A 21137-nucleotide genomic window follows, 5' to 3' on the forward strand; every position below is an offset into this window, starting at 1 on the left:
TGAAATGCCATAAATCTCATTTTCTCAAGGAAACAGGTGAAAGATGGCCCTCCAGAGCACTGCTGTGTGTTGTAGTAAGTCCTGCTACAGCTTGAAGATCACAACTGTGTTACTGAGTCCATGTGGTTGTTTTCTTTTCAGTTAAGAAACATTTTACTGACTAAAAAAATGGATTATGAGGAGAAGACAACTGTTGCCCTTATTCCTATTGACAGAAAGTGGCCTTGCACGTAGTTCATGATGAATCCACACTTCCCCATTTGTTTGGTGTGGCCTGAAACTTCCACTGGGGAGAGGTGAAACTCACAGTTCAGCAGGGAGGAATGGCAGCAGAGTCCTTCCACCTGGGAACAGCCACTCAGGTGGCTGTCCTTGCACCCAGCCTCAGCCTGCTGTGGGGAAAAGCTCCTTAACCCTTGCCAAGAGTGAAAGGCAGACGCAGGACAGGCGCTGCTCTCCTTCCAGTCTTAAACACTGAGGTGGCTCATGCTGAAAATAGCAGCTGGATGCTCCTGCTGTGAACACTTCAGAAATGGAAGGAAGCACTAGAGTGGGATTGCCAGTGCCCAGCCAAATTTAATCCATCATTATTAAATGACTGACATGGCTCTGAAACTATGACAGTCTCTCTCTGAGGGAGCAAGCATGGGAACAACAGTAGAATTTCATTATGTATGGGGCCAGGAAGGAAGTGCCAGGGCTTCTCCACGTGACTTACTGGAAAACGTACATGTTTAATAAAAGCAGCTTGCTCACTACTAGTTCACAGAAACAACTAGACTGCTAATTTTCTCCATCTATGCTTGTATGAAGAGGCTGGAAATGCCAAGGACATAAAAAAAGTTACAAATGCCGCTTTAATTTAGCATGTCAAAATCCAGTCTCAGTGAACAAGAGTGGCACATATGTTAGAAGAGGATGAAAACCAAAGAAAGCCCAGTTGAATATATGCAAAACAAATAATGCTGGTGAAACAACCACATCTGCAGCAAAGTAACTCTGAATGCAGCTGATTAATTCAGATACTGTGCTTCAGAACATAACGTTCCCTCACCACAAGCAAACACTAATCAACAGAGGACATTCAACATTTTTTAATGTGCTTGTCAGGAGGTCCTAAAAAAAACCAAATACGTAACTAGACTAACCCTCCAGCTGCTAGAAAACAGTGGAAAAGTTCATAAGCTTCTGAGCACCAAGGACAGTGATGGATTTTTTTTTTTATTCTATTGCAAGTAAACTATTTAAGGAGACAAGAGCTTCCCAGTTGGCACCTGTGATTCTTCTGTCCAGACACCAGGAAACCATACCTGCCCTCCAGTGAGCAGTATGAATGAGCACACACTTTAAGGGTGTGCCTGGTGCAGCCCCTTGGTGGCAGTCAGCCACTGATTTTGTCCTACAGTCACACCATTACAGACACAAGCACATAAAGACAGAGCAAAGGAGAAGCAAAGAAAACATTTGGTAGCACTCCATAACTTTGGTGCAAGCATAAACTTGTGTTTTGAAGAAAATTCTGCTCTGTGAAAGCCCTTGTTTCAGTCACACATTTCTTTCAAGTTCATGTATCCTTATGGCCTACCCCATTGTATCTTCTGCTCTAGAAATGAAATTTTGCCTAAATGTGGTGTTAGAAAAGACTAGAAGAGTCTCAAAGGATGTTTTACCTAGGAGAGAGGGATGATGCTGTGAATGGAGAGAAGAAAGGAAAAATCAGAGGCAGAACTAGCAAATACTCACTGATCTCATCTCAGAGGATCTTACCGTAAAAAGAAGGATTTGCTTGCCATGGAATCTACTTAATCTAGTTTCCAGTATTCAAAACTGCAAAGAAGCCAACAAAAAATCCCCAAACAAAACCCAACCAAACAACCAAAACCAACCAACCAAAAATCAACCCTCATCCCTAGAAAACCACAAACCAATAAAAAGCAGAGATTGATAACTCTGCTCTGTTGTTGATGGGATTTCTGCTTCTAAAACATCTGAAAGCATCCCTCTGTACTGCCATTTCTTTTGTACTTGTTCAACACCCTGTCATAAGCCACAGGAAAAAACAGAATTAAGAATAGAAATTTAAAAATCAACCACTACTAAAATGACTATTACCAACCATGCCCATCTCACTGTTGACTTTGTCTGCTATTCTGCATAGGTTTTCAGTTTGCTCTGCAAATACTTACAGACCGGAGGCAGCTCATACTCCACTTCTAACACAACCCTTTCACCAACATTCTTGAGCAGGCTGATGATCTCATCATGGCGAAATTTGGTCAGATTGATTCCATTCACAGACTTGATGTAGTCCCCTATATCCAGCTGGTCACTCCTAGGGAAAAGTACATATTCTTTCGTGAAAGACAGATCTGATGAATGAAATAAAATCCTTTAAATTGTTGTTTTGTGATTGTAAGAATTATTTTTCCCATGAATGTAGATTAAAATGAGTCGATTTTTCTAACAGAAAGTGGCATTTTAAGATCTTAATCTACTCTAGCATGTTAAATATTAAAATAAGAACATTGTTGCATTATTCATTCCCGAGGTACAAAACCAGCTGTACAATAAAGGAGGTGGGTGATTTGACTGATTTGGGCATATGATCTGGGAAGTCATCTTCTTAATGTCCCCATCCTTGTCTCTCTCTTTGGGAAATGTCCAGAAAGAATCTGGACATTGCCTTCACAGCTACCATCATATCAACAGGAGGTGGCCAAGGCTAAAAGCATATGTTCTGCTCAGTTACTTGGGATGATTTAGCTCAACTCTTATCTTTTGACTTGTCTCACTCATGATTGAAAGCTTTTTTTTCTTTCTGTAGTAATCAAGGTACCTATGACTTTAGAGTCTTTTTAATCTCAAAGCTATCTAATGAAGAACTTTAAAAAGAATAAAATTATGGTAGCACTATAATTATTTTTTTCAATTTTGTTGTTTTTTTCCCCTCAGTATGTTATGCTAATTCTCTTGAATTTTTGTTCAAAGACAAAAAAAAACCCAGAAATAAAACATATATAATTTAGAAGAAATACCATGAGTCTTACGACAACTTTGAAAGATTTCATTGTTATTATTTCCAGTTTTTATCAAAAGTAGCCTTGAGCAAAAAGGACCAGCTGTTGCCATTTCCCTTGGAGGTTCTCCAGTGTGATGGGCTGCCATTATAGATGTATCAATCATATATTTTTTAGGTGACCTTTCTGATGCAGTATGTATTTCTGAAGCAATCACATATTATAATGCATTTTGTAGCTTGAGATGTGCGTACCTAGCAGCGATTCCTCCTTGACGAAGGTTAGATACTCTTGGTTTCCCATCCTTGTCAATACCACCCGATACTGTGAGCCCTAGGGTGGTGCCTTCTTTTTTCATTAATTCAACTATTGTTGAGCCCTTGAATTCCTCTGTTGAAAGAAAATTATTCACATTATTAACATTTAAGTAGTAACACAGATGTTGCCCTTCCAGTATGTCACCTTCTTCCCAAGGAAATCATTCTGTGTTAGTAAGAAATAACATGTACATCTGGAGATTTTTTTATGTTACAATTTACAAGTTCTGTCCACAAGGCTCTGCTTATAGATAAATCTTAAGCCATATGTTCTGTAAAAGGTTATTAAAAACTACACCTCTGTGCTAGTATACTATACAGAGCCTACAAATATGAAGTCTGGGAACACTTATAACTAAAGCTAGTTGTTTCACATTTTAAAAAAGCTATCTTTTCTAATTTTCTGCTCTCCACCTCTGACCTCTGTGTTTTATAATGCACTTCAAGTGATTAAATAGAAGGGTAAACCACACAATGATATAATAGAACTATAATTTTACGTTCAGATGCACTTTGAGGCCACTAGCAGATGTCATTGTTAATAGAACAACTGAATATAGCAAGAATCCAGACAGAGATACATCACATCTTAACAGTTTTATTCCTTATTTTTACATAAATACAGTTCCACTGTAACTCTCTGCAATTTCTGCAGAACAGGTATAAAGTAAATGAAGGGCTTTCATAGTGATTAAATGTATATAAATTTTCCCTCACATGCTAAAACACCTTCTTCTGCAGTTCCTTCATTCTTGGAAAATGGTAAGTTAATTCCACAGACAACAAAGGCACCAAAAAGCCACAAACTTTCAAAAAGAGATGTCCTTATTGCACAAGGGTAGACAAGGTAACCTACACATGCAGTTTCAGAAAGACTGCAACTCTTTGGAAAGCCACATGTCCACTGTTTGCAGTCAGGGAAGACCTAGTAAAACCACCAGCTGCCCAGGTTTTCTGGAAAAATACATGAAACCCTAAAGATCCTGGAAAAATCCTGAAAGGATCATCCATCTTGGGATCATCCATCTGATGATGAAAAGGATCCTCCTTTATATGCAGCTTTTAGGTGAATTGATCAGTTACAAACATCATATATTCACTGTAAACAAACAGCATGTCTGCATTGCATTTAAGGATTAAAAGATTTAAAGATGAAAAGCCTCCCAAAAACCAAGCAAGGTCCTTGTATATATTCAACTATTCACCAGTAAGTGTAGAAGTAGCACTATACAAATTGCAACAAGACTCTATCAAGATCATTCCACATAACTGAGGAGATGACGTAACACATTTTCACCTTATGATGAAGAACTGCTGCCCTGAACAAGAATTGCCCAACCACCACCAATACCTCTGCATTTGAGGAAATGGTGGCAGATAGAGGAAATCATTCAGAAGAGACTTCAGTCCTAGTGCACAGGCTTGTAATCCTTGGTAGTACTTCTGATAACTGCTGAATCTTTTTCTGATGTGGCATCAGCCTGTGCTCCTGCTCATTTCTAGGTGGCTGACAGGCTTTTCTATCTCATCCAACTGATGATGACCTCACTTCAGTTATTCACATTTTTACCATTATACAGTATGACTTACATGCTTGGACAAGAATTCCTGTTGCTTCTACTACAACAAAATTCTGCAATGCATTCAGCAACACCGGTTGTCAGAAGCAGACAGTAGCATAGCTAACTGGTGCATTCTCCAACTTGGCTGACACCAAACCACCATTTGGTACCATCTGGAAGCTGTTGAGCTTCCATAATGTTTGCTCACATCTGGCCTTTTTGACAGTTCAGAAAGAACAGACGTGATTACCTGCTTCTCACCATGAGACACGTTGCATAGCTGTAGACATGCTATGGACCAAAATGCTGCTTTCACTTTTATAAAAACCTGTAAGGATTCATAATGAATACAAGAATTAGTCACAGTACTTACTGCAACTGCAGATAATGCACATTGGCACCCATGATGCAACCTCAGGTGCTCTGCCAGTGTGTGACACGTTTATTCAGGGTTTACTCATCCACAAGATCTGGAGTCAAAAGAAAAATTCCCCTCTCTTCCCACCCCCCAGACTGAATCCTTCCTTTTAATTCTCAGTAGTACAATCAGGTTTTAAGCAGCCATCTAAGATTTTTTTTAAAACAAATACTGTGCCACAATGCGTATACAGGACATAAACAATGCACTGCAATGCCTAATCATTTGCCATAGCATAATACTGTCATGTGTTTTGATCTTTTACATAGGTTGAGAGTTTGCAATCCAATACTGGGCAATACTTTGCTAACCAAAGTACATGTGAATCCAAGCAATATTTTAAGCAGGCTAACAATTATACAATTCCCTTCAACTACTGGCATGGAAAGTGATGACCAGGCTCATTCCATCTCACCATCTATTATGACTAATTTCTGTTTACCTCTGCCAACTGAACAATGACTTCTAGGCACTCGTCCTTGGTAGGCAGGAGGGAAAGATGCACCAGCACTTAAGGGAGGGGTGGTGTGAAGTGCTCATTACACACTGATAAATAAGGTCATCTAGGCATGCACAGTAGTTTCATTAGGTTTGCTGCTCTGAAGGATTTTGTAGCTTTTGCTGTACATAATCATATCAGGAAGAAATTAAACTACCTAAGCTAGTTTTGCTTATAAGAGACTGTTATCCCTGCAAGTGCTCTGAACCAGGCCCATTTGATACCCTCATCATTCTGTTTTTCATCTTCGCTTTCTTAAATCGCACATGATTACTGTTCTTATAATGCTATGTATGACATGCTTACTCATCTGCATTGCTTTGGCATTATTATTACACACTAATCCCACTGGAGTATTATTGAAATGCTCAATATCAGAACAACCCTGGGACTTCAATTCCAATCCAACACGCAACTGCAATCTGTACATGCTATTCCCCAACTAATTCAAGGTCAGCCGTTGTTTCCCAGTGAAGACAATGCTATATTACAATTTGAGGGTGAAAAATCAAACTACTTCATGTATCACCTCACTCATAATTCATTACTTATGCCAACCAGCAAACTCCTAGTTAGTTAGAAGTCTCTGGAGTCTGTTCTTTCGTACATGTACTCCCACATGGGTAATAATATTAGCATAGTCAGCATCTGAAGGGAAAGCACAGAAGTTAGTTCTAGACTTCTAATGAATTCACACTTGGACTTGCCTTCCCTCAGCCTATGGGGGCGGGGGTCTTGGGACTGCCTCAGGACTTCCATTGATTCCTGCTGTTGCATTCATGGGTACATGATTGTCCATGCTGCACCAGCCACTCTACAGCTTTCTTAGCATCATCCACCTACCTCTGGCAGGGGGGGTCAGGAATCCCACTGCATCATGGAGATGGCTCGGCAAGGGGAGCACAAACATGCACACTTTTATGCACAAGCAGACATAAGCTGAAAAAGAAAGGTTTCTGACCCAAAGAGCTTCCTTTAGATCTCCAGTTTTGTAAGCAGGAGCATAAACAGCAGCTGAATTCTAAAGAAAACACCACACTGCTGCTGTTTTCTCAGTTGCTGGTCTGGATGCTTCTCTCAGGCTTGCTGTTGCAATACCATGACTGTGTGTGCCTGACTTGCAGCTGGGTCAGCTGGTGCATTAACACTGTGATCTCCCCTGCAGCCTGGAGGACTACAGGGATACTCAATGTAGCACAAGAAACTTCAAAGATAAAGCAGATACTCAAATTCAAGACTGGCTAAACCTCACTGTGAGAGAATGAATACATGAAACAACTGGCAGGTAGGTAAAATTGAAGAAATACCATGACCAGTTTTTCTTCAAGAATAATAGAAAAATAGTAAAGCTTCTAGTATTTTATACCTGAGCAGACTTCTTATCCTCTTCTACTCTTTGGTGTATATAAATAATATCTTTCAAGAAATAAGCAGCATGGAAAAAAATATTTGAAAGTTGAGTCTTTCTCAGTCAAACTCTTAGGCAAAATATTTGAACTCTTAGTCAGAATTTGTATAATTGCATTAATATTTCTCATTTATTTTCTAAATTACTACGATTTTATATCTTAATGTACATATTAAAAGTAAAACTCAAAAATATTTGCCTTCATTTCAGATATTGAGGCCCTTCTGTGAAAATCTCATTTTAAAATCCAAAAAAATGTCTAAAATCTACAGAATCAGATCAAGCGCTTGATTCTCTTCACCTAGTGAATGAGTTTGTTAAGTGCAGCTGGAACAGGTCATAAAAAGGACTGAACATAAAAGTAAAAAAAGAAAACCAAACTTGTTGTTAATGAGATTTTTCTACCAAAACCATATATAATTAGTAAGTAATTGATAAGTGTGCTGAAAATATAGTGAATCCTGTCCTTGAATGGATTTTCCCTTGTATGCCAGCAGAAATTCTGCGGAGAAAACATTTGCTTTACATGCCAGTAGGCATCTCATAGCTTAATAAGAAATCACATAAAGATAAAGTCAATTGTTTGGGAACAGACAGCAGTTTGTTATAGCGGAGATATCACATTTATTCAGTGTTTCAAATCCTGTGGGTATGTGTATTTCTCTTAAGAGTTACAACAGGGATGTCAAGAGATGATGAACAGTCCATTCCTTGTTGCCCTTTTCCTGTCTGGCTGTCACTAACTTCTAAACCACCAAAATTTCTATCAAAAACAAACAAAACCACATCACTGAGGAGAGTCTGAAGACATGGAGCTGGTCACAACCTGCCCTGTGGCCTCCCCTCCAGCCTGTGGAGGGACAATCCCCAAACCAGTCTTAGTTCAGAAGCAAGCAATGCACAGTGGGAGAGAAACTGGTACAAAGTGTGGCAGAGCACATCTACAGGGCACAACACACGGCAGTTGTGCACAGTTAAATGCACAGCAACACTGTGCATTTAAAACACTGCCAATGCAGGCTGCCTTGGGTCAGCAGCCAGGTTAATACCTATGAAAGTACAGGTGAAATGTTGTACCATTTTCAGTGAAAGCAAAGGATATAGGTAAGGCTAAGACATTTGCAAAAAACTGTCTAAAACAGATTTAGTTTACATTGACACCTGTTTTGGTTGTGCACAAGGCATTAGATTATCTCCTTTTTATCTTCTTTTTTTCCCAGCTATAAGAGCATCTACAAGATGACTTTGCCATTGCAAAAATATTAGCTAAAATCCAAATACCTTCCACCAGAGCTTATAGACTAGAAAAAGTCTTCCAAGCCTAGGCATGACACAGAAAAGGAAATAAGGGTATTTTATGATCCGTCACAAGCAGTGATATACAGGACATGATCACATAACTCACTGAAAACACCAGGCCTGCAGGACACAGCAGCAAAGTTCACACCTGGGTTCATTGACTGCCTGTCTAAAATGAGCTTAGCTCTTGTGATATTTGGTTTTGGGTGCATTTTTCATATTCACTGAATCCTTGGCAGCTGACACTCTAAATCCTGAGGCATTCAACAAAAGTGGTCTTCAATTTAACCACGGATGTAAGCATTATATTTGAAATTCTGTTTCTAACTAAAATATCAGAATTTAATACAAATGTCTCAAGTCTGAAAATCAAATAACCACCAGAAAGCCATCTGCAGACAAAAAAAAAAAAAAAGGCTCTTAATTATTAATGAAAGAACCTCACCAATTTCTTAACAGAAGAGGAGTACTGAAAGAAACATATATGACACAGTTATCAATGCACACTACAATAACTTCAGTAATTACATTTCATGAGTAATTAATGATTACCTTCACAGGGCTTAACATTTGCATCCTACAGCCTACAGCATAGCCCCAGTACTTCTCCAGCAGCAGAGCCATGCTACCAATGGAACATGCTCCAAGTACAACGTCCTGCCTGCATCTGAATCCACTCCTTGTAGACAGGAGTAGAAGAGAACATTTGCCAGAAAATGAAAAAAATGTGTGGCATGGTGTAAAATCAGGTTTCACATTAAAGCAGCTTCACACAGAAAAGACAAGAACGATCTCTGTGAAGTAAAATTACAAAGGATGGCTTCATATGAGAGTGCGAAAAAAAAGCTGCTTTAAACTTAAGACGAAAAAGTGGTCCATGGCAGCAGCTGTGTAAGAAGCAGAGGTTTCTCCAGGCTAACCTTGGCAGGTATGTAGACTAAAGCAAGAGATGGATGGCCACATGTCTAGATGCTTTTTCAAGACAGACAACTGCTGGTGATGGAACAACAGGCTTTTTGGTCCTCTGGATAGTCCTCCTTGCAAAAATTCCACACTGAAAGTGTTTTCAAGCATGTTTTTTTAATGTTTTGTTTTTTTTCTCTTGTATTTGCAATTGAATTGCATAATATAGTCCAAGAAAACAAAATGAGAACAGATGTTGATACTCCAAATTCTCCCAAATATTCCACGTACTATCAGCCTAAAATTATTCACAATATTACTTTGACAGATATTGTGCAAAGAGATCAACTTTAGTTATCTTAATACAGAGGATGGCATCTGATTCTTCTAAGAGCTGAGTCTATTAGGAATTTTTGCCAGTTGAACACATGGGAATTCTTTTCTCTGAATTCTCCCAAATATTCCACGTACTATCAGCCTAAAATTATTCACAATATTACTTTGACAGATATTGTGCAAAGAGATCAACTTTAGTTATCTTAATACAGAGGATGGCATCTGATTCTTCTAAGAGCTGAGTCTATTAGGAATTTTTGCCAGTGAACACATGGGAATTCTTTTCTCTGTATTTTTTCTTTTGCTGTACATCAGGGATTAGAAAAATCAGGCTAAACACAATCATTCTCTATTTATAATCCCTGAGCAGAAAAATTGAACTGGAGGAAAAATTATTTTTAAAAATTATTAAACATTAAAACATTTAGCTTCAGCAAATGTAAGTATATCCAGATTTAGCTAAATCACAACAACAAAGCCTCTTCTTTTATTATTATCTACAAAAAAAAATAATTATTTTTAACATGTCACTTTGCTGTAGGGTTGGAATAAAGATGCAGTGCAAACTACAACTTGCTCAATGATGTAGTCTAGTGAAAGCACATTTATTCCTTAATCTAGCTGGGAAGTTCTAGTGTCTTCATCAAGGATTTTCTTTTAGAGTGTATCTACACTATCCATTGATCACTTGAAAATCTGCAACCATCAACTTCCTTATCTTCAGATGAGGACCAGCTCCACCTCAAGGCACTTACTATGTTTCAGTAAGTTCAAGCATTTTTTTGCTTCCTCATTATCTATGACGGCAGTCAAATTCCTGAACATCTGTTAGGTCCAGAGCAGCTCACTAAACTGTCAAGGTGAAGCTTTATGAAGCAAAGACACTGGAAGGTAAAAATGAGCACAGTGATGAACAACTTGATGGTCTCAACCGTCACCTCTTCATTTGCAGATACTGCAGGGCTTTCCAGAGCTCAAACTTCCTTGCTTCCACACTGTATCATTGCTAGCTTGGGTGGGGAATGGATAGTAGAAGGTACTTTTGAGCTGAAGGCTATGCCTGTAGTTATCTCAAATTTGTATCTCCCACATGAAACAAGCATCTCCTTTTGAAAATTTTGATCATGCAATAAGCAACAAAATCTTAAACTCAAGAATGGCTTATGCATCAGCAGCGTGACCCTGATTTCCTCTGCTTGTCTCTGACAAACAGGCATGAGGAAAGGTTAGAGCCCCATGGCATTAGTCTTTTCTACATTTCTGTCTGAATGGGATAAAGGTTTCATTAACCCTCCCTTGCGAGTAGAAACCCTACTGTACAGAACAGCACAGAACTCAGACACTAATTTAGATTTATAAAACTTCTTCCCATAATTCTGATGAATTCACCTCCAACTTCCTCTTAATTTCTTTTTAATGAGAAATTAACACCTAGAGAACTCTTGATAATTTGTGTTTCTTTACAATGATGTGTCACTACTCATGAAAACAAAGCCTAACTTGCAGTTTCTCTGCTTTCTACAGTTATCAAAATGGATCAGGCAGGATTGATTACAGGACTGATTGCATTTGTGCATTTCAACTCAGGAAAGAACCACTGAAAACAATTCTCGCCCTCATCACTTGAGTGACACAAGTGGAGAAACTTGATATGGTGGTATTTCCACCTACAGATTACCTTTTAGAAAGATCAGTGTGGCTTTGAAAGCTTTGAAAGTGATGAAAACACTGCTACATGTGTAGTTAATGTCTATCCGATTTGGGAGTAGAAAAGCCTTGAAGACAAAGATCTCATTATAGTACCATTATTACATTCAGGATATCCCTTCGATGCAGAACTGTGACCTCCGATCAAATTACCTCTTAATCTTTATTCCCTTTCAGATTAAGAACTGTCTGAACTGCTTCAGTTTTTGCTATTTAAGATATAGCTTGCCACAATGTTTTAACATCCTGTTGCTACCAGGTAAATTTTAGCAATAGTGTCATTAAATCACGTATCTCCATTTGAGCTGTCATTTATTTTTCCTGACATATTTTGCATTGCTTCTCATGATCTACAGTTGCTATATAATGTAATGTTTTAGTTAACACAAGACAGTGGTTTTCCTTTTTATGACATGGAGCTACATCACTCCACTTTTGTCATGGCAAAACCAAAGCAGTAAGGATAAGAAAAGGATATAGTAATGGTGTCACTTCTTTTTAGAAAAAGTATTGTTCAAATACCTATTCAAATACTAGATAGTGAATTTTCAAATATTTGAAATTTAGAGGAATGGGACTGCATCACTTTTTGTAGTACATAGATTAAGGAACAGATATTTAAGTTTTTAGTGGTCATATACGTAAATTATTGTAGAGCGAATACACCTGAATGATATGCACACCCTGTCTTTCTACTTGGTAGTACTGAAGGAGACCCAGCATGACAAAAGGGTTTATCAAAGTCTCTGCATAGAAGATTAGGCTATCCTTGAGAAAATGAGATATGGATGAGAAAAATGAGAAATATGGAAAATGTGAGGGAATGCTTCCCACACATTTTACCTTTTGTCCTTTGTGTTCAGTGACCACTGATATCTTTATGGTTTGCTTACTCTTCACCTCTGTGGAAAACCCCAACCCAGAAATGCTGACCTCTGGAAGATGGTAGTTCAAAATCAGGCTAGATTAATGCATTGCTACAAATGGTTTAAAAAGTGATCTATCAATGACTCATTCTTTTTGCATACTTCAATCTGATATAAAACTAAAGTTACAAGGATGGCTTAGGGGGCAATTTTATATGCAACCCAACCAACAGGATGCACTGATTTTTACTAGGTTTCTATAGGGTAAAAAAAAAGTGCCTGTGACAAAAAGATCATTAACTTACTCAATATTTAAGATGAAGAAAAAATACAATTAAAGCCAATGGAAAAGGAGGGTTAAAGAACTGCAAAATAAGCTAGTGGCTTATATTAAAATTTACCAATTCACAGAAATAGTGATGACTTTAGATGTCAAATAAGCATTTAAGAGACACAAGAATTTACTATTCCTGTCAAGTAACTGTGCCAATGTGGGGGGAGGGGGGAGGGAAGGGGAAAAAAAAAAAGGAGTAATTCAGGCATTTGTGGGCTGCTAACCTGTGCTCTGAAACTCTCTAATCAATCTCTGTACTTATTCCCTGAAATTTAATGTATGCATAATGAACTAATGGCAAAGAGGGATGAAGACAGATGCCTTCATTTGCATGAACTGGCTTATTAGATAGTCAAGCTTGCTAAACAAATCACTGCAGCAAAACAGTAAAATACCCAGCTGCAAGAATCTACCTATATGATTTCTTTTTTCATCTAAATTGTCACCATATCCCATTAAATTAGCACAGAGACGGAGATGGCATCGTATCAGCACAGAGTAACATTGCACACTCTAGCCCATGAGACAACAGGAACATTTCACATCTTCAGGTCATTTCAGGAAAGTGTTTGCAGGTTTTTGTAAAAATCTGAATGTGACATCAACATAAGAGACTTATATTATCCCAGAGCTGCCTCATTATTATATATAGGAAGAAGACTTTCCTCTGTCAAACTTAAAAATATGACGTAATTTTCACAGAAAAGATTTTGTCTTTTTTTTTCAACACTTTGGGCAAAAAGGAACAAAGGTTACACTTACCTTTCCCTCCAAAAACATTAAGATCTGCTAACTGTATATTCTGGTTCACCTGTACTTCAAAAACACATCTTGTCTGTTGGGCCTATTGCAACGTCCTTCTCTTCTGTCAGTGACCAAGAGGTTAAAACAGACAGGAAAATGTTTATTTGGAGTGAAGAAATAGCTCAAATCTTCAAAGAGATTGAAACAGATAAAGATTCAGCTAAATAGCATTACCTGGAGGCTTTAATGACATCTTTCATTCCAAGCACAGTGCAGTGTACGGAATCTCAACAAGGATGCAAATGAGGAAACTGCTAACACAACTCAAAGCATGCTTGTTGAAAATACTTCTTTTAAAGTAAGATTGTCTGTGAAAAAGAGCTGACTCGTAATAAAGGCTGTGCTTAAACAGAAGGAAACTGCAGCATGAGAGCACTTAGTTGCTGACTCCATGCGAACAATTCACAAGATGTGTTTGTCTCTATTTTTTTTCTCCTCTGCTTTTAAAGGATATACTGCTAGCATTTTGAAAGAAAATATTTAAATTCTAAATTATTTTAAATGTACAAAAATAACTTAAGGAACTTAACAGGCCTTTCTCAACACAGAGGCTTCTGCACAGAGATCTTCCACTACCATTAAGAGTAAAACTTGCTGATCAGACCTAGAGAAAAAGTTATGGAATTTTTACTCATATGGTTCCAGGTTGGTATAAAACTTTGCTAAGTTATACAAACAAGTGCATTCTTGGTTTTTTGTGGTTTTTTTTCTTCCCTCTCCACATAAATCAATATGTGGTGTTTTTGAAATAAACAAACTTCTGCTCCCCGTGGTCTTACAAAATGTCTGTAAGAGAGTCCTTGCTCCAGATTTTCTTTCCCTTCTTCATTTACCTAAGGTTGTAACAGGCCGGCACATTCATAATATTTTCCTTAGTGAAGACCCAGAGCTTATGATGGAGACAGAGATAATTAGCTTAATGTTAGCTGCTACAATCTCATAAGAATGTTTGGTATGGATTTGAGTTTATAATGCCTAATTTTAAGTATATATGCATTAGAAAAATACAAGATGATGCCCTGACATCTTCTGATTCTCATGTTTTGACTACTGGTCAATGATATTTTTATAGAGTAGTAGATATATTAAAATTTGCAGTGGATCAGCAAATAAAATGTTCTAGTCCCTACTCCAATTTTGTACACAGAGAAAACTGGGATTATAAAATGTATTCACAACTTGACAAAAATACTCTGATTTCCCCAATACCCTTAACTCAGGCCACGAAAAGCAAATCTTACCATACATTATAATCATATCCAGCTATCATCCTCATTGGCTAGCACTTAAACTAGACTGACTTAAGCAGCTTTCCTATTATTTTCTGTGGTGTGTGATTAAGTAAGTCAAGCTTTGAGGCTGGATAGATGTTCCCATCCACTATATGCTCTCTATTGCACCATTACCTTTTGTTAGTGGCTAAGAAAAAAGCCCTTGGCTTTTAATGGCCTCATCAGTTACGTGCCATCCTTATCATAAAATTGCATAAGTTCCTTACAAGGTAAACTGGGTTTGTAGCTAGAAGTTTGTAACGACTTTCAAATATATATGCTAAACTTTCAATTCCGGAAATAAATCTGAAATCTTTCTGAAAGAGAACACCTTTAGTCCCATGTGAATATGTTAAATACCAGTTTTTTAGAAATTATTAACTGTACCGTAGCATTTTTATTCTTGATAGATTTGGTCCATTTTGTTGCAGTCTTGGCATAATGGCATGATTTCCCTGTATGACCTCTATCAATCTTTACTTCTCACTTTCCTCTACAGGAGCAATATTTTGGGGTTCAAAGTCACATTGTGTTATCAGGTATGATCACTCATCATTCGGCAGTAGTATCTTAAAAATTCAGCTCTAACTCGTCTCATTTTTCTATGACATTGTGTCTTTAGTATCTCAAAGGTCAATGCTCATTTTCTATATCATTTATCCAAGAAGTATTCAGGGTCACAGTGTCATCAAACACAGGAAGATGATCTTGGCAGAAACTTGCCTCACAGTTAACTAATAAGCTGGGCTCATTTTGCTTCACCAATAAAATCAATTAGCATTGAAAACTGACATTTGTTCCTGCTTGGATTGATATTCACAGTGTCCTTCTACCAATGTTTTCTGTGAATAAGAGCAATGAAATCTCCTGACTTTGGCCTTGTTGCTATTTTCCCCTATTAAAATACTCCTTGTTTTGCTTTCTTGTACTCTTTTCAGGTTGGCAATAAGGGAGAGTTTACTGAAGAGCCTTCTTTATTTGTTTAGTTGCACAACATCAGTGGATTCCCCAAACTACACAGACATAAAGTGAGACAGATACCTGCAATTTGAACAAGGACAATAAATAAGTTTCAAAAAATGACTTTCTGCATTCTCCTAGCCTGTATATCACCTACAAAGTTAAAAAAGTACCTTACTCTACCAATGTAAAAGATGTGAACAGATCTGTGCACCTATAAATAAAAAACCCCAACAGGTGCCCAGTAAACTAATTACAAAATTAAAGTTGCCAAAAAGTTATTTGGGAACCCTTGCAGGTGATCAAACCTCTCACTGGCCAGGATAATTAATATAAACCATGAATATATAAACAAGACAATTTAACACAGCAGTACTTAGTACACCTTTGTGTTAGTGGAGTAGTGACTGTCACTCAGATGCTTTTTCTCTTTCTTTTGACACAATTCCCCAAGATTATTAGTAACAAAAGAGAGGACAGGAAAGTAATGAAAGAGTTTTCACAATAGTTAAAGAAAAATACCTGGGAGGAAGGACCCCTGAAGCACAACTTGATTACTTTAACAAAGGGAAGATTAAATGGCGATTTCATTGTGAAGTGACTATAAAGGATGAGGTGAATTTTGATGAAAAACAACTCTTTCTTACAAATGAGGTGAACCTGAGCTTGCACATACTCAAACTAAAAATAAATGCAGCGAGTCTAAGCACAAAAGGTTGTGATGGGTTTTGCATCACTGGCAACCATAAATAGATTGAATGTCCTTCTAAAATATAATTCAAATACAAGTTGAGATACATATAAATTCCAGGAAGCGGTATGTTTAGTTCAGACAGTCACAAATACCTCTTTTGGCCCCACAAATTCACAATAAATACACTGAAACTCAAACAGACTTTGTTCTTACCACTGCACTTTTAAATAGCAAGGAAACAGAAGCCAGTTTGCACTAATGTTATAATAAACTTCTGGTCTTCCAGATCCTGCACAAACCAAACCACTTCTTTTATTCTGCACTATGAGGCATGCCATCATATCTCTGTCTGCCCCATGTACCACAAATGTGATGTGGAAGGCACATGAGTGCCAGAATCTCTTTTTCTCTTTTGATTGTAAGAAATGAATAGAAACCATGAAACTGGTGTAAGGCAAACAAATAAAGAAACCTTTTCTCCATCCTCCATACAAAATACTTTGAGCCTTTTCATACTGGCAAAATGGACATAGAATTTTATAGCAACAAAAAAAATGTAAGATTTTTGTGTACAAATCAGGGTGTAGAGTGAGCATGAGCAGGTTTGATGCAGTGATACAGTTGAAAAGAAGAGGCAAACTACTATCCGGATCTGGGATAGCATAGTTTGGTGTTATTTTAATAGATGGTATATTATTTCCTTACTATTTTCATGCCCTGAAATGATAATCACTGTAGAAATGGAAAGAGGTATTAAAAACCCCTTGAACAGATTGAAATAATGCATTAAGTCCTTTAAACAGGTATTAGAAAATATATTAGGAACATGAAAAACATCAAGTTAATTATCTATAAGATAAAAATATATTAAGGGCAAAAAGACTCAAGCAGGCAAATTATTAAAAAAATTATCCCAAATGTCTCAGATGAGCAAACTTCGGAGACCTTAAAGGGACAAGTCCAGGTTTTGTTTGCTAGCCATATGCTTCTGTCTACAGACTTGTGCAACACAAGACTTTTGTAACAAAGCAATGCCCTCCTGAGTCAGATCAACACTCCATCCAATCCTGCTCCATCGTGGAAAGCAAGAAAACGAGGTTGAGGGACAGCATGAGAGCCAGTCTACTTTTCCCAGTCTGGTCCTGCCATAGTTCCTTGACATCCAGTAGTGTCACAATAGCGACTACAATGCTTCTCAGTCTTTCTAATATTTATATATGAAGCCCTTGGCAATTAACTTATCCAGTCTCTTCTGAATGCACTGACACAGTCTGTATACACAGATTTACTGCTTGGTCTGCCTCTCTAGAGATACCGTGTCCATGAGTAGCTCAACATAATGATCCAGAAATCATTTTTCTGTTGAATACACATTTTTCCTCCAATACTGCACTGAAAGCAGGATAGAGAAGAATGTTTATATAGATTTTAACTCAGAGAAAAATATATTGCCGGAAAATTCGTAATACATTTCCTTACTTCTGAACAGACCGGGGAACCTGAGCATTCCCCGTGGGTTTCCTTCTCAGGTACTATCAATTTTTCTGAAGCTACGCCCTCTTCTTGCCCCAAGAAAGCCCAGCTGTGCTATCCTGTGAAAATGCAGTCATTTTTCAAGAGGACAATACTAAATTTTAGCTTCTCAGTCGCCCAGAAGAACCTCTAGTAGCTGTAATAGGTTGCTGTACTCCACAAGGGACAGTCAGTCCGATTTCAAGAAGTTTTACAGCTTCCTGTAGACAGCAGTGACTGTTTAGATTGGCAAATTTAATGTTCAGCCAGGAAGGGATCACAATCAGTTGCACAATCCCTGGGTTACAAATCTCCCTCTGCTTGGCACCTCCTTTCATGACCTTTTAAGAGCATACAGTTTTCCTCCCTCTTTCCAAGCTCACCCAGCTAGTTCAGTGTCTTTCAGAGAATGTCTTCATGCTCCTATTTCAAACCTAGTCTTGACCATCTTTCTTTTTTTCCTTGTTTCCCTCTCCTCACATGTCCACTACACCATGCTTCCTCTTCTAACTGAAACCTTTAAAGGAGAATAAATTTTTCAAAGACATCACCAACACTTTGATAAAAACGAACAAAATCAACCATCAAAAGGGTATCTTCCCTTTGTGGAACTTAGAGAGCATGCCAGAATTGTGCAGCAAAGCAAATGTCCTGGAAGATGGGACTCCCAACCTCAGGAGATGCACTGATGCTTCCTAGACTATCTCCAGGTTCCAAGCTCCAGTGAAAAATCCTATGTTATCACCGAGACTGAAAGGCAGGGACTCGTGCTTCAAACTAGCAAATGGCCAGAGGAGTACATGCACATGTACACACTGCAAGCACATTTGCTGAGTACAGAACAATTTGCTCAGAACTGCCCATCCCTCCCCCAAAATGTGTATACAACAGCTAAACTGCTGAGACAGTTTTTAAATGATGTTATAGATGCTATATGGTATATCATCCTATACTACATATAGCTAAACTGATTTTTCTGGAAAAAATGCAGCTGCAATAAATTTATATATTTTACTTTGAAAGGCTAAAAGTAGGCAAAGCTATATGCAATTAAATCCAAATACATATGAATGAAGGAGTTTGGTACCATCAGCAACAAAACCTGCTCCTGGCTGTGTGAGGGGGGAAAATCATTTCAAGTCAGTTAAATTTTCAGACCTTGAATCAGTTGGGTATTTGAAAAAGTGCATGTTCCTTGTGTACAGTATTGCCCTTAACACATTTTCTCCTTCATGGTAAAAGGAGTCAAATGAGATTGCTCTCTATTCTAATCCTTTTCAGTATTGAACAACACCAGCATGTAGCAGACCTGTAAAGAATATGTACAAATAAATCATCAGCAATCTCAATTAGGTAAGAACTCGGTGACCTTTGTTAATTTCCTAAAAGACACAGATTTCTTTCATGTTTATCCGTGTATGAAACATGAACGACATATGAAGTCCTCCAAAGTCCCAACAAAGTTATTTTGATGAAAAAGAGGAAGGACAAAAAAAGAAACCTTCCATAATAAATATGAGAAAGCAAACTCAGACATTTTCAATGTCAGTGGGAAGGAAAAGACATATAGCTCTGCAGATGCTTCACAGACCATTTGGTAAACCTCCAGCAGGTTAAACAAACACACAGGGAAGCCTGTAAATGATACAGCAACTGTAGCCTCTCATCAAACATGAAAATCAGCAAATGACTTTGCAGATATAATAAACACCTCAAGTGCAGAAAAGCTTACTAGCCTGTGATCTGCATTTCACAGGTCAGAACGCTTGCTTCTGCTCAGAAATCACCCAAGATCGTAGCCATAATAACTGTGACTGCAGAGGTTACAGCTAATGGATTTCTAAATGCTTAAAATCTCTTCAGTGGCATTTTGTGCTGATTTTTAAAAGTATGTAGTAAAAGTGTCTATGAGAAAAATGCAAATTGAGGAAAAGAAGTGCTTTTGTAGACACATACTTGAATTTCCTAACCCAGCTTTTACTAATATACATTTTATTTTCAAGTATTTTGTAATGAATTTTTTCTCTCACCATGAAAACTATGAAAAAGGTTGAGGATGATTTTGACAGGTTTTCTCAGCAAATCATGCTCTTAACTCTGCAAAACCAGTTAGCCAATAAAGTCTATTTCACATTTTGATGGGGGATGAAGGATTAGGTAACACAGTGCTGCATCTGTGACACCAGAGTGCTTCTGAAATCTGAGGGAAGCTGAAGTTAAAGGCAAGGCAGGTTTCTTTCAACAAGGATGGAAAAAGTGACTGAGGACTGCACAAGTCAAGCAACATTGCTTGAGAAGGTGGCTCCACTGTGGCAAATGATGCAAGGGGGCCTGCTGATGTTAGGAGCACTGCCAAAAAATAATGGGATCATTTAAATCTGCTGCAGTTTTATTCAGCAGAAGAGCCTGAAGGAATTGGACCAAGTTAACTGTGGCATGAGAACAGCTGCTTTTGAACACTCCCTGTCCTGCCAATGCCGTATTGATCACCAAGGAAAACAAAACTGGCTCTGGAGCTGTGTTTGCACATAGGTAAACATGCACCCACAGGGATGCATCATCTGTCTGTCACACCTGTCAGTCACTGGGAACCTGGCTCAGATGGCAAGAGCAGAGATACAGGAATAACCTGGGACACATCTTCCCTCCTGAGCAGTGTCACTTAATGGAACTTAGATCCCAGGATCACTTCAGAAATTTAATTTTTTTTCAATCAATGTGGACTTATTTTTTTTAGAAACCCTTTTATGTCTCCATCTTACTTTTCAGATTTCTCACTTTTTTTCTGAGATTATCTTGCAACAGAAAATTAATGCGCTCCATCTACTCTACTATTATGATATGCAGTAGAGAATTCTTCCTTGTTCAAATCGAGGCACAGCACACACGATCTTAAATTCAGCTAATGCAATTCTATCTTGGCAATTCAGTGACATCATAACTGGATCACATGTTCTGGCTTTAATTTAGACTGGATTCTGGAATTTTTGTATTTATATATATATATATGTATATACACATATGCAGATATATATAAATTCAATTACTTTCTTATTTCTTCACAACCTGTGCTTGCTTTCTGATAATATTTTTATTTAAACAGATATTTCCGGATGTTACAAAAGCCCAATAATCATAGTGAAGAAAGAAGAAGGGTCTTCAAAATCCTTCAGCTTCCAGCCGACCTACATTTGAGTTCATCAGTTATGGGCAGTGGACAAACCCCTCAG

At 37.9% G+C, this 21137-nt stretch overlaps 1 protein-coding gene across 19 annotated transcripts in view; it reads right to left on the reverse strand.

Annotated features, from left to right (window-relative positions):
- The window catches only part of GRIP1 (glutamate receptor interacting protein 1), a 328821-nt gene that overhangs the window by 73651 nt on the left and 234033 nt on the right, over positions 1-21137 (reverse strand). For all 19 annotated transcript variants that reach the window (XM_072922895.1, XM_030259213.4, XM_041712099.2 and 16 more), the window contains 2 exons: positions 3272-3407; positions 2187-2332 (listed from right to left, as the gene is read on the reverse strand). In XM_072922895.1, the coding sequence (XP_072778996.1) occupies positions 2187-2332; positions 3272-3375 (250 nt within the window). In that variant the 5' untranslated portion in view covers positions 3376-3407. The remainder of the gene's footprint in view (positions 1-2186; positions 2333-3271; positions 3408-21137) is intronic.

The sequence above is a fragment of the Taeniopygia guttata genome, chromosome 1A (assembly GCF_048771995.1).
Source record: "Taeniopygia guttata chromosome 1A, bTaeGut7.mat, whole genome shotgun sequence".
Classification (NCBI taxonomy): Eukaryota; Metazoa; Chordata; class Aves; order Passeriformes; family Estrildidae; genus Taeniopygia; species Taeniopygia guttata.